Source organism: Oncorhynchus masou, unplaced genomic scaffold, assembly GCF_036934945.1.
Source record: "Oncorhynchus masou masou isolate Uvic2021 unplaced genomic scaffold, UVic_Omas_1.1 unplaced_scaffold_1415, whole genome shotgun sequence".
Lineage (NCBI taxonomy): Eukaryota > Metazoa > Chordata > Actinopteri > Salmoniformes > Salmonidae > Oncorhynchus > Oncorhynchus masou.
In genome coordinates this window covers 93,341-107,191 of record NW_027004095.1, presented here as the reverse complement: position 1 = coordinate 107,191, position 13,851 = coordinate 93,341, and the positions used below count along the sequence as shown (strand labels likewise).

The following is a 13,851-nucleotide window of genomic DNA, read 5'->3' as shown; positions in this document are numbered from 1 at the left end:
ATTTGACTACGTGTGCATGAGCCAATGTGCATGAGCCAATGTGCATGAGCCAGTGCCCCTCCCCCTATTACTTGCCTGTTTTGGAGAGGCGTCCGGTGCTCTTGCTGCTGGCTGAGCTGTCTCCTCTGATGAGGACAGAGATGCTGCTGAAACTGCTGGCCTTGGTCATGGTCGGCCTCAGGTTACGGTTGGAGCTGTCTGAATCAGTGCTGCTCCACGGCCGGGCATCACAGTTCTTGGGGTCATTCTCAGAGCTGCTCTGTCTACTGCTGGCTGACCGCCCGTCCCCTAGTCTGAGGAAACAAGGAATGGATGGATGGATGTGTGTGTGTGTGTGTGAGTGAGAGAGAGATCTGTGACAGAAAGGAAGTACCTGAAGAGTTGCCGCCTCTGTTGTGTGCTGATACAAGCCTCTTCATCAGGGCTCCTGCATGGAGAGATGACCATGCAACATTATCAAATCCACGTTGGACCAACCAGACGAGCCGTCCACGTTGGACCAACCAGACGAGCCGTCCACGTTGGACCAACCAGACGAGCCGTCCACGTTGGACCAACCAGACGAGCCGTCCACGTTGGACCAACCAGACGAGCCGTCCACGTTGGACCAACCAGACGAGCCGTCCACGTTGGACCAAACCAGACAAACAGTCCACGTTGGACCAGCCAGTCAAATGGTGTAAGTGTCAAATTAGACTGATGTGTGAATGATATTTACCTTCCATCTAGATGGAAATGATCTCCCTGTGGAAAAAAATACATCTATTTCAATGTACTTATTTGAATGTATACTTACATGTCATTTGCAGTCCATAAAGCCTATCCATATTTTACTTCATAATAAACACAAATGCATCATTAATCTAAATTGATTAGCCAAAATCTCACATCTGGTGCAAATATCCTGTCCCTGGCTCTCTGATAGTCTTCCTCCCTCTCCTCGATAGATTTGCTTCTCCTGTCGTCTTTCAGGCGCATTCGTATCTGCAAGCACATGCACAGCTTAGCCTAGCCAGCAGCTACCGCACAGCTTAGCCTAGCCAGCAGCTTCTGCACAGCTTAGCCTAGCCAGCAGCTACCGCACAGCTTAGCCTAGCCAGCAGCTACCGCACAGCTTAGCCTAGCCAGCAGCTACCGCACAGCTTAGCCTAGCCAGCAGCTACCGCACAGCTTAGCCTAGCCAGCAGCTACCGCACAGCTTAGCCTAGCCAGCAGCTTCCGCACAGCTTAGCCTAGCCAGCAGCTTCCGCACAGCTTAGCCTAGCCAGCAGCTTCCGCACAGCTTAGCCTAGCCAGCAGCTTCCGCACAGCTTAGCCTAGCCAGCAGCTTCCGCACAGCTCAGCCTAGCCAGCAGCTTAGCCTAGCCAGCAGCTTCCGCACAGCTTAGCCTAGCCAGCAGCTACCGCACAGCTTAGCCTAGCCAGCAGCTTCCGCACAGCTTAGCCTAGCCAGCAGCTTCCGCACAGCTTAGCCTAGCCAGCAGCTTCCGCACAGCTTAGCCTAGCCAGCAGCTGGAACAGCAGCACCAGATTGTCACCCTCTCAAAGACATATCGCTGAGGATGCATCCCAAATGGCACACTATTCCCTATATACTTTACTTCTGTTGACCAGGGCTCATAGGGCACTATATAGAGAATAGGGTGTCATTTGGGACACAAGGTGACATTTGATTGGAACACAGAAACGGCCTACCATGCCGTCTTCCCGGTCGAAGCTGGCGTTGTCTCTTTTGAGAATGTAGCGTTTTTGGAAATCATCCGTTTTGTCGTCTTTTATGTGTTCGGAGAATTTTTGATCTGGTCTGTGGAAGACAATTTACATTGCTGGAAGTTTAGAGGAGTGGGGGAAAAAACCTACACCAAATACATACTTTCTACTTTCAAAGCAATTTGATGTATTTAAGCTTCATAGAATGTAATAAAATGTATTATTGTGGTTTAGTATAAATCCTGGAAATAATGTATTTTAAAATGTTTTAAAACTGACTGGTATCAAATGAAAAACCTACATTCTTGTATTGCTAGTTTTGTTGATGACGACAGACTTCCCAGTGGGGTCAACATTGTGATCCATGCCAAAGTAGGCAGCCACTCGATGTAGCAGCATTCTATGGTACGAAGTCATGGGAGGAAACTTCCTCTTCTGGCTTCTAGGAAACACAAGAGCTGAATGAGCTTTACTGAAAGGCTAAAATAATACAACTATAGAATTGAATGTGAATAAAATTGCATTAATTATAAATTAATAAAATACATCCAATCAATCAATAAATGTATTTATTAAATAACTTACTCATTATTACTGATAAAATCCAGAATGTCCTGCTCCAACTTCAACAGCATCATTCTGTCTCTGGGGTTGTTCTTTAGAGTGTTGACCAGGAACTCATGCAGGTCTATTCCAGTAGAGTCTGTGTAGTCCTGGCTGGAATCTAGACACAAGAGGACCAGGTAGTGTGAGATTGATGAGGGGAAAAAACAATTTAATTCATTTTAGAATAAGGTTGTAACGTAACAAAAGTGGGAAAAAGTCAAGGGGTCTGAATACTGAACTAACTGGGCTTACGTTTACACTGGTCACATATATATTCATATTCAACGGGTGTTGTGCATTAGTAAATCAAAAAAATGGTTATTGTGCGCTCTGGCACACTCCGACGTGAGTGCTCTGAACCCGGGAGTAGACAGCCAGAGTGAATTTACGAACGCACCCATAATCTCCTAGGATTCTATATTAGATTTCTCAGAGAGCTCTATGTTCCGGAATCAGTTCATTAGTTCTCTAGACTAAAGCTCACAACATGTCTCCAAGGTCCTGTATTGTAACACACAACCGTGTCTGTCTGAAGGCAGCGATGGCCATTATAGTTTCTCTCACTATTTTCAACACAAAGATAATCAACCTCTCCGCCAACTCTCCCACACACCTCTTGACAGCATTTTCCTGGACATCTTCTCTGGTTTCTCCACCTTCTCTGGTTTCTCCACCTTCTCTTTCTCCTCCTTGGCAGACAGCTCCTCCTTATCAAAGGACTGGGATATCTGGATGTGAATTTGAAGGGTAAAAATAAAAGCTTCAGTGGTAGCTACTAGCAATATCCTCATGATTAAGTCTGTATCCTAAATGGCAGCCTATTCCCTGTGGGCCCTGGTCAAAAGACACGCACTACATACAGTGAGGGGGGAAAAGTATTTGATCCCCTGCTGATTTTGTACGTTTGCCCACTGACAGAGAAATGATCAGTCTATAATTTTAATGGTAGGTTTATTTGAACAGTGAGAGACAGAATAACAAAACAATGCAGAAAAACACATGTCAAAAATGTTAGAAAATTATTTGCATTTTAAATGAGGGAAATAAGTATTTGACCCCTCTGCAAAACATGACTTAGTACTTGTGGCAAAACCCTTGTTGGAGGTCAGACGTTTCTTGTAGTTGGCCACCAGGTTTGCACACATCTCAGGAGGGATTTTGTCCCACTCCTCTTTGCAGATCTTCTCCAAGTCATTAAGGTTTCGAGGCTGACGTTTTTGCAACTCGAACCTTCAGCCCCCTCCACAGATTTTCTATGGGATTAAGGTCTGGAGACTGGCTAGGCCACTCCAGGACCTTAATGTGCTTCTTCTTGAGCCACTCCTTTGTTGCCTTGGCTGTGTGTTTTGGGTCATGCTGGAATACCCATCCACGACCCATTTTCAATGCCCTGGCTGAGGGAAGGAGGTTCTCACCCAAGATTTGACGGTACATGGCCCCGTCCATCGTCCCTTTGATGCGGTGAAGTTGTCCGGTCCCCTTAACAGAAAAACACCCCCAAAGCATAATGTTTCCACCTCCATGTTTGACGGTGGGGATGGTGATCTTGGGGTCACAGGCAGCATTCCTCCTCCTCCAAACACGGCGAGTTGAGTTGATGCCAAAGAGCTCCATTTTGGTCTCATCTGACCACAACACTTTCACCCAGTTGTCCTCTGAATCATTCAGATGTTCATTGGCAAACTTAAGATGGGCAAGTATATGTGCTTTCTTGAGCAGGGGGACCTTGTGGGCGCTGCAGGATTTCAGTCCTTCACGGCATAGTGTGTTACCAATTGTTTTCTTGGCGACTATGGTTCCAGCTGCCTTGAGATCATTGACAAGATCCTCCCATGTAGTTCTGGGCTGATTCCTCACCGTTCTCATGATCATTGCAACTCCGAGGTGAGATCTTGCATGGAGCCCCAGGCCGAGGGAGATTGACAGTTCTTTTGTGTTTCTTCCATTTTCGAATAATCGCACCAACAGTTGTCACCTTCTCACCAAGCTGCTTGGCGATGGTCTTGTAGCCCATCCAGCCTTGTGTAGGTCTATAATCTTGTCCCTGACATCCTTGGAGAGCTCTTTGGTCTTGGCCATGGTGGAGAGTTTGGAATCTGATTGATTGATTGCTTCTGTGGACAGGTGTCTTTTATACAGGTAACAAACTGAGATTAGGAGCACTCCCTTTAAGAGTACCTGTATAAAAAACACCTGGGAGCCAGAAATCTTTCTGATTGAGAGGGGGTCAAATACTTATTTTCCCCATTAAATTGCAAATCAATTTCTAACTTTTTTGACATGCGTTTTTCTGGATTTTTTTGTTGTTAGTCTGTCTCTCACTGTTCAAATAAACCTACCATTAAAATTATAGACTGATCATTTCTTTGCCAGTGGGCAAACATACAAAATCAGCAGGGGATCAAATACTTTCCCCCCTCACTGTAGGGAATAGGGTGCCATATGAGAAGTACACTAAAATTAAAATACAGAATTAATTAGCATGTCACATTAAGAATTTGCATCTAATTATCCACACAATCGCACACTTGTTTGGAAGTTAATGAAAACATATTTAAGGGTTTTACATGTTTAGCTTGTGAAAACAAGTACATGCCAACCGACCTCATTTAAAAAAACATCCGATTTACCAAGAGAGCACCGTTTTCATTTCAAATAACAGCTCAGCTAAAACCCTGTTCAGCACAGAGTGATAAACCTTCCTCCTCTTCGTACGATAACCACCTCGTCAATTACATCACAACGATTAACATTGTTTTATTTCATCTTTAAACACCTGAAAATCATACATCATTTTGACATTACAATGATGTGACTAAACCAACACTAACAGTACATGGACCTACAGAGGAGTGAATACTGAGAGTCAAATATAGATCTGCTTTATATTTGAGGAAGAGAATACAGCCAATAGAAAGCATGTCTCACCTTCCACATCTTCACATCCATCCAATAGAAAGCCTGTCTCATCTTCCACACCTTCACATCCATCCAATAGAAAGCCTGTCCCACCTTCCACACCTTCACATCCATCCAATAGAAAGCCTGTCTCACCGTCACATCCATCCATAGAAAGCCTGTCTCACCTTCCACACCTTCACATCCATCCATAGAAAGCCTGTCTCACCTTCCACACCTTAACATCCATCCATAGAAAGCCTGTCTCACCTTCCACACCTTCACATCCATCCAATAGAAAGCCTGTCTCACCTTCCACACCTTCACATCCAGCCAATAGAAAGCCTGTCTCACCTTCACATCCATCCAATAGAAAGCCTGTCTCACCTTCACATCCATCATTGCCTTTATTGTACCACATGAAAGTACTCCCTTTGGAAGACTTGTTGTAAGAAAAGCATAGAAATACAATAAGTAGAATGGGGGGGAAGCCCCTCATATCACAGCCATTTGACACTCGCTTGAATGATTATATTTTATAATGGTGGCAGGTAGCCTGGTGGTTAAGAGCGTTGGGCCAGTAATCGAAAGGTCGCTGGTTCGAATCCCCGAGCTGGCTAGGTGAAAAGAAATCTGTTTATGTGCCCTTGCCCAAACCCCCTAATTGTGCCGGTAAGTCGCTCTGGATAAGAGTCTGCTAAATTACTAAAATATGAATTGTTAAATATCTAAGGCTTAGCGAGCATGGAGAATATAACAACCATTTGACAGTACTCACTTGAATGAAAAATGTACGTTCCAATCATTCCAGTTGTGTGTGTTTCAAGGCCTGCTCAGCATCCCAGCCTGGACCTTGGTTTAACCTCGCTACTCATCTTAATCTCTGCTGCGCTTCATTCCCTGCTCTGATTCACTAGTCAACACTAGTACAAAAGGCAGAGAGGAGCTAAAAGCTGAACAGCACACTGAAACTCCTAAATGATACCCTATTCCCTATATAGGGCACTACTTTTGACCAGGGCCTATAGGGAATAGGGTGCCATTTGGAACGCAGATTCAGAGTGCTGGCTGCAAGGAGCTTCAATTAAATACCACTTCAGGATAGAGGCAACTAGGGAAAGAAGTTAGGAGCCAGTGGTTTCTGGAAGGTAGATGTAATGTTTACATTAGTGATATAATGGTAGCCTAGCGGTTAGAGCGTTGGGCCAGTAACCAAAAGGTTGGTAGATCAAATCCCCCAGCTGACAAGGCACAAATCTGTCCTGCCCCTGAACAAGGCAGTTAACCCACTGTTCCTAGGCCATCATTGAAAATAAGAATTTGTTCTCAACTGACTTAGTGAAATAAAGATTTAAAAAAACAAATATATCCTCTGCCTCTCAGGGAGGCTTTGCTGTAGTTATTCAGCACAACCGGTTAACAAAAGAAAGAACTAATATTACTGCAGGAAAGCAACAAAGAAAGGAGATGTGAGGAAGGGAGCGTAAGTGGAGAGAGGGCGAATGAGAGGGAGGAAGAAGAGAAAGATAGATCAGAGTGAAGAGTGAAAGAGGACTGAATAGAACTCGGAGGATGGGGTTAAATCTCACCAGTTCAAGGAAGTCTATCCATCTAAACACACAGTCAGGGTTTCCTAGTAACCGGTTTCACAGCAAGGACAATGCATCTTCACAGAGAAGTAGAATCATTTCGTTTTCTCGTCTACACCAAGGAAACATTTCCACTCAAGGAGAAATAATTGGCATAAAAAAATTGCAACATAGAAAGACAACCCCCCCCCCAAAAAAATAACCTATATCACTTCAAACACCATTAGCCAAGGACATGTTTGAGTGGCGCTGACAGACAAAGGAATAGGTTGGAGGAAGCCTAACATCATAGTGACAACCGTACTATTCAATTATATCAATCCACAGGACTCCATGTTCTGACACGTGAAAATACAATCTTCTCTAAGATGGATGTGAGTACTACAGGACACACACACACACACACACACACACACGGCTGGTGGTGGAGAACACCCTCGTGGTTTTGATGAAGTTAGTGCTGACTGGATGAAATGCAAGGCCCTCTAGCTTCTGGCTCGCGTGTGTGTCCGGTGACGTTTGTGAAATCCGGTGAGAAGTCGTCTGGGGGTTTACCCAGAGGTGTGTGTGTGTGTGTGTGTTAAAGGTTTACCCAGAGTCTAAAGGTTTACCCGTTTGTGAAAGGTTTGAGCCACAGCTAATGGGGTAACCAGAGGTGTGTGTGTGTGTGTGTGTGTCTCTAAAGGTTTGCCCAGAGGTGTGTGTGTGTGTGTGAAGGTTTACCCAGAGGTGTGTGTGTGTGTGTGTGTGTGTGTGTGTGTGTGTGTGTGTGTGTCGTCAGAGGAGGTGTGTGTGTGTGTGTGTCTAAAGGTTTACCCAGAGGTAGGTGTGTGTGTGTGTGTGTGGGGTTTACCCAGAGGTGTGTCTAAAGGTTTACCCAGAGGTGTGTGTGTGTGGTTTGTGTGTGTGTGTGTGTGTGTCTAAAGGTTTACCCAGAGGTGTGTCTAAAGGTTTACCCAGAGGTGTGTGTGTGTGTGTGTCTAAAGGTTTACCCAGAGGTGTGTGTGTGTGTGTGTCTAAAGGTTTACCCAGAGGTGTGTGTGTGTGTGTGTGTCTAAAGGTTTACCCAGAGGTGTGTGTGTGTGTGTGTGTCTAAAGGTTTACCCAGAGGTGTGTGTGTGTGTGTGTGTCTGTTGTGTGTGTGTGGTTTACCCAGAGGTGTGTGTGTGTGTGTGTCTAAAGGTTTAACCAGAGGTGTGTGTGTGTGTGTGTGTCTAAAGGTTTGTGTGTGTGTGTGTGTCTAAAGGTTTAAAGGTTTGTTTACCCAGAGGTGTGTGTGTGTGTGTGTCTAAAGGTTTACCCAGGTGTGTGTGTGTGTGTGTGTGTGTGTGTGTGTGTCTAAAGGTTTACCCAGAGGTGTGTGTGTGTGTGTGTGTGTGTGTCTAAAGGTTTACCCAGAGGTGTGTGTGTGTGTGTGTCTAAAGGTTTACCCAGAGGTGTGTGTGTGTGTGTGTGTGTCTAAAGGTTTACCCAGAGGTGTGTGTGTGTGTGTGTCTAAAGGTTTACCCAGAGGTGTGTGTGTGTGTGTCTAAAGGTTTACCCAGAGGTGTGTGTGTGTGTGTGTGTGTGTGTGTGTGTCTAAAGGTTTACCCAGAGTGTGTGTGTGTGTGTGTGTGTGTCTAAAGGTTTACCCAGAGGTGTGTGTGTGTAAAGGTTTACCCAGAGGTGTGTGTGTGTGTGTAAAGGTTTAAAGGTTTGCCCAGTGGTGTGTGTGTGTGTCTAAAGGTTTACCCAGAGGTGTGTGTGTGTGTGTGTGTGTGTGTGTGTGTGTGTGTGTCTAAAGGTTTACCCAGAGGTGTGTGTGTGTGTGTGTGTCTAAAGGTTTACCCAGATGTGTGTGTGTGTCTAAAGGTTTACCCAGAGGTGTGTGTGTGTGTCTAAAGGTTTGTGTGTGTGTGTGTGTGTGTGTGTGTGTGTGTGTGTGTGTGTGTGTGTGTGTGTGTGTCTAAAGGTTTACCCAGAGGTGTGTGTGTGTGTGTGTGTCTAAAGGTTTACCTGAGGATCTGGTGTCAGCTGGTGTGCAGTTAGAAAGGGAGGAGAGGACTCTTCACAGACAGCCAGGCTGCGTACTAACTTTACCTTGGCCCTGGACTGAGGGAGAGTACAGTATATTGACAACGGTTAAAAATATATTCCTTTAGATGACGTGCGTTGATCATTTCAAAACGCGAACCGACCAAGTAAAAATACAAACCAAGACGTAAAGGCCAGCAAGCACCAGGCATAACGACCAGCAGAACATGTTCAGACCTCAAAATGACTTGGGTGAATCAACTCCAATCCATGCATGTAACTAATGGTTAGCAAACACGTAAATAAGTCAGTTTAAACATCTGAACATCATATGCAAATGAAGATAAATAATACTAACTAATACAAACTCATTCCACAGGATGTTTTTAAAGGGATGACTTAAATCACATGTCAAACTCATTCCACGGGATGTTTTTAAAGGGATGACTTAAATCATGTGTCAAACTCATTCCAGGATGTTTTTAAAGGGATGACTTAAATCACATGTCAAACTCATTCCACGGGATGTTTTTAAAGGGATGACTTAAATCATTTCAAACTCATTCCACAGGATGGGATGACTTAAATCATGTGTCAAACTCATTCCACGGGATGTTTTTAAAGGGATGACTTAAATCACATGTCAAACTCATTCCACGGGATGTTTTTAAAGGGATGACTTAAATCACATGTCAAACTCATTCCACGGGATGTTTTTAAAGGGATGACTTAAATCATGTGTCGAACTCATTCCACGGGATGTTTTTAAAGGGATGACTTAAATCATGTGTCAAACTCATTCCACGGGATGATTTTAAAGGGATGACTCAAATCACATGTCAAACTCATTCCACGGAGGGCAGAGTGTCTGCAGGTCCCTTGTACTCGATTGATAAATGAAGGTTACTAATTAGTAAAGAACTGCACTCACCTGGTTGTCTAGGTCTTAACTGAAAGGACAAACCCCCAAACCCTCTGACACTAGGGCCTCCACGGAATGAGTATGAACCCCTCTGTTCACTACATCACAAGAACCAAGTCAACAGCAGGCAAATATATAATAAGACATATGGGATAAATCCGTCTTCTCAGCAGAAACACCTGAGATAAAATGATAATGTATGTGGTAGTTGCCAGGCAGACATGCCAGGCATCATGCTAATCCACCGACTGTACCTTAGAGCCCCTCACCGACTGGCCAGCTGATACAGGAGACTGCGGCCGTCCCAAAAGGACCACAAAAAGGAGGAGTTTAGCTAACAAAACTACAAGGTTAATGAATATTGTGGTCCAGAACAACAGGAAGGCTGAATACATACGTCACACATGTTGGACATCAACGTGCATCCCACTAAAGAGCTCGGCCAATCAATAAAGGCATGTGACAAAACACGAGGAGCAGCCCTTTTTGGGCCAAGATGAATTCTCACCCTCGTGATTCAAACACCTTCCTGTCTGAGAAATTAGACCCAGAGTTGTGTCTGACTACTATGTACATTAAAATGTATTTTCTCTCTCATCCCATTTTCACATCTCTCTCTCATCCCATTTTCACATCTCTCTCTCATCCCATTTTCCTGTCATGTAGACTAGAACAAAGAGAAGTGTTCTGAGTTTGAAGACGAGCAGGAAGCAGCGGGGGACGACATCTCAATGCCTCTGCTCTTCGTGTGCATGTGTGTGTTCGAGCGAGAGCGTGTGTACAGGGAGAGGTCCTAGAGAGTCAGAGACGAAAGCGGAGTCTGATTTAGACAGAACGGCTGGCAGGCTCCATGCTCCACTCGGGCTGCTGCTGAGACACCGTCTGTACACACACACTCCCTCTTCTCCTGGCCCCGTCCTCCAAAACCAACCAGAGGACAGTTCCTTTCCCCGCTGCGCTGGAGGGTCAGATAACATTAATGAAATAAAGATGGAAATGGACCATTTCCAGGCATGTGTATGACCCTTAGAGACAGTGAGTGGCGCACGTGTGTGTGTGTGTGTGTGTGAGACAGTAGGTGTGAACGCACCAGTAGATCAGATAATTGAACAGGGCAGAAAGGAAAGGGACAAAGAGAGAGAGAGAGAAGGAAACGCTGACGTCTGCACTACAAGGTACCTGGCCTGAGAAAGAGAACGTGGCAGGGGCAGATGGTGGCAAAGTCACAGAGGAGAGACACACAGAGAAGTGCATCCCCCTCCCTCTCTCCCCCCATCCGGCACCCATTCAGTCCCTCTCTCAGGGTGACACACAGAGAAGTGCACACCCCTCCCTCTCTCCCCCCATCCGGCACCCATTCAGTCTCCCCCATCCGGCACCCATTCAGTCCCTCTCTCAGGGTGACACACAGAGAAGTGCACACCCCTCCCTCTCTCCCCCCATCCGGCACCCATTCAGTCTCTCTCTCAGGGTGACACTCCCTCTCTCCCCCCATCCGGCACCCATTCAGTCCCTCTCTCAGGGTGACACACAGGAAGTTTGTAGATAAGCCAGGATTTGAGATCCAGATTATCTGTCTTCTTCAGTCTGGCTGGGGCGCCAGCCACCGACCACCTTTACTTCCCATTTATGCTTCTGCCTGTCAACATTACCTCCAACCCAGAGACAATACGTGCTCTGCTGCCCGTCAACATTACCTCCAACCCTGAGACAAAACCCTCTGCTGCCCGTCAACATTACCTCCAACCCTGAGACAAAACTCTCTGCTGCCCGTCAACATTACCTCCAACCCAGAGACAAAACCCTCTGCTGCCCGTCAACATTACCTCCAACCCTGAGACAAAGGAGTGTTTTGCTGCACTGCATCAGCACATCTTCTTCCACCAACTTGTTTTAGCTGTTACATTAGAGTGTTTTAATGACTGATCCTGAGCTCAATCACATCGCCATAGTTAAATTATATTACCATATTTACATTGTTGGTACTGGTAAAACATGTTCAAATTGTGGCTGTGATATAATGGAAAACTGATCTTCTCATTGGTCCACACTAAAAGGCTCTGTTTATGTTTACACCGGTGTGTTTACCTGTGACGTTTCCCTCTTGTTGTCACAGCAGCTTCCGTCTTGGTGACCGGTGGCATTGTGTTCCGGCACCAGGCTCCCAGCCTGTTTGGGTTTGTCCTTCACACCGTTCCGTCTGCTGTCTGCTCCTAATGTTGTGGTGTCGGTCCAGTCTGCTGCCTCCAGCTCCACTCCAGCCTCACAAACCTTCATGGTCTCAGTCCTACTGATGTCCTTTACAGTAACAGGATCAGACATCCTCATCAGACGCACAGCTTACAGAGAGTCTCTATACAACACTGCTGTTACTGGGGTCCTGGAGAAAGAGACAGACGATGGAGAGACACTGGGATTTTACTAATCAAAATGCAAATCATTTTCCATTAGAGCTACATCAAAAGACATCTTACACCTAGAGAAGAGAAGAGAGAGGAGAGAAAACATGGGCATTGAAATATCATGCATTTACAGAGAATAGAGAGAGAGAAAACATGGGCATTGAAATATCATGCATTTACAGAGAATAGAGAGAGAGAAAACATGGGCATTGAAATATCATGCATTTACAGAGAATAGAGAGAGAGAAAACATGGGCATTGAAATATCATGCATTTACAGAGAATAGAGAGAGAGAAAACATGGGCATTGAAATATCATGCATTTACAGAGAATAGAGAGAGAGAAAACATGGGCATTTAAAGAGAGAAAACATGGACATTGAAATATCATGCATTTACAGAGAATAGAGAGAGAGAAAACATGGGCATTGAAATATCATGCATTTACAGAGAATAGAGAGAGAGAAAACATGGTCATTTAAAGAGAGAAAACATGGGCATTAAAATATCATGCATTTACAGAGAACAGACAGAAAACACGGGCTAAAGAGACATATTGTAAACGTCTATTAGTTAGAACATCTGAAATCTAATGACTACTGTAATGGGGCTAATGCAGGGACAATGACAGGGCAGTGGTTTTTGGTAATAATGTGGCCTAATTATGCAGCAAGTGTCTCTTGCAGTAGCATAGAGAAGAGGGGTGGGGAGGGTTAGGGAAGGAGACATCCTAGAGAGGAGAAGAGGGAAGGAGACATCCTAGAGAGGAGAGGGTTAGGGAAGGAGACATCATAGAGAGGAGAGGGTTAGGGAAGGAGACATCATAGAGAGGAGAGGGTTAGGCAAAGAGACATCATAGAGAGGAGAAGAGGGAAGGAGACATCATAGAGAGAAGAGGGTTAGGGAAGGAGACATCTGGTTTATGAGAGCTGTGATTAATGATTTTAATTAGAGGTTGAGAGGCCCCATCTGATTCGGTCTCTGACATTAACACTGTGGCTCTGTGCCTCTGTCTCAATTTAACTTTCCTTGATTCCTTCTCAAACCCCATGACGGAGAAGGTCAGAGGGGAGTGACCAATTCATTTTGAGGATAGAAGAATCCCAGAAAGACACATTGAGAAAGAGCCTGTGAGACAGCCAGTACTATTGGAGGACAGAGCTTGTGGTTATAGAAAAATACCACTGACACCGTGGATCCCAGAATGTTCAGAGTGCCTCCGTGACTCTACGGCCCTCTCTATAGGCAGTTATCAATACAACGCCCCAATACAGTGTGGAACGTTCCATTTGACTGCTGATGGGCAAGGAGACCACCAGCTCCTCTAAACCATTGTCAACTATGTGCCGTTTAAGGGCTGGTTAAATAAATAAAAAATTTGGTTTCAATATCATCACCTCTTGAAGAGCAGAGTCAGGACTACACATTTCCCAAAATTCCACATTTAGTTTCATCAGAGTTACACTGCAAGGAAATGCATGCTTTTCATTATGCGTAAGTTTAGCAATTGATCATGTAATTTCAGATAGGTGAAGGTAGCATTTTACCAGAGAGCAGTAGGCTGGCTACCCAGAGAAAAGTACTGGAGAACAGTAGGCTGGCTACCCATGGAAAAGTACTGGAGAACAGTAGGCTGGCTACCCAGAGAAAAGTACTGGAGAACAGTAGGCTGGCTACCCAGAGAAAAGTACTGGAGAACAGTAGGCTGGCT

At 45.1% G+C, this 13,851-nt stretch overlaps 1 protein-coding gene across 8 annotated transcripts in view; it reads right to left on the bottom strand.

Moving 5' to 3' along the window:
• Positions 1 to 13,851, bottom strand: part of LOC135530774 (R3H domain-containing protein 1-like) — a 54,022-nt gene that overhangs the window by 24,322 nt on the left and 15,849 nt on the right. For 6 of the 8 annotated variants that reach the window (XM_064958962.1, XM_064958955.1, XM_064958959.1 and 3 more), the window contains exons 3-13: positions 11,827 to 12,118; positions 9,993 to 10,031; positions 8,799 to 8,894; positions 2,930 to 3,044; positions 2,296 to 2,434; positions 2,012 to 2,152; positions 1,696 to 1,804; positions 889 to 984; positions 719 to 744; positions 374 to 427; positions 76 to 293 (exon numbers count right to left, since the gene is read on the bottom strand). In XM_064958962.1, coding sequence (XP_064815034.1) covers positions 76 to 293; positions 374 to 427; positions 719 to 744; positions 889 to 984; positions 1,696 to 1,804; positions 2,012 to 2,152; positions 2,296 to 2,434; positions 2,930 to 3,044; positions 8,799 to 8,894; positions 9,993 to 10,031; positions 11,827 to 12,066 — 1,273 coding nt within the window. In that variant the 5' untranslated portion in view covers positions 12,067 to 12,118. The remainder of the gene's footprint in view (positions 1 to 75; positions 294 to 373; positions 428 to 718; positions 745 to 888; positions 985 to 1,695; positions 1,805 to 2,011; positions 2,153 to 2,295; positions 2,435 to 2,929; positions 3,045 to 8,798; positions 8,895 to 9,992; positions 10,032 to 11,826; positions 12,119 to 13,851) is intronic. The other 2 variants (XM_064958957.1, XM_064958960.1) reach the window with 2 other exon arrangements.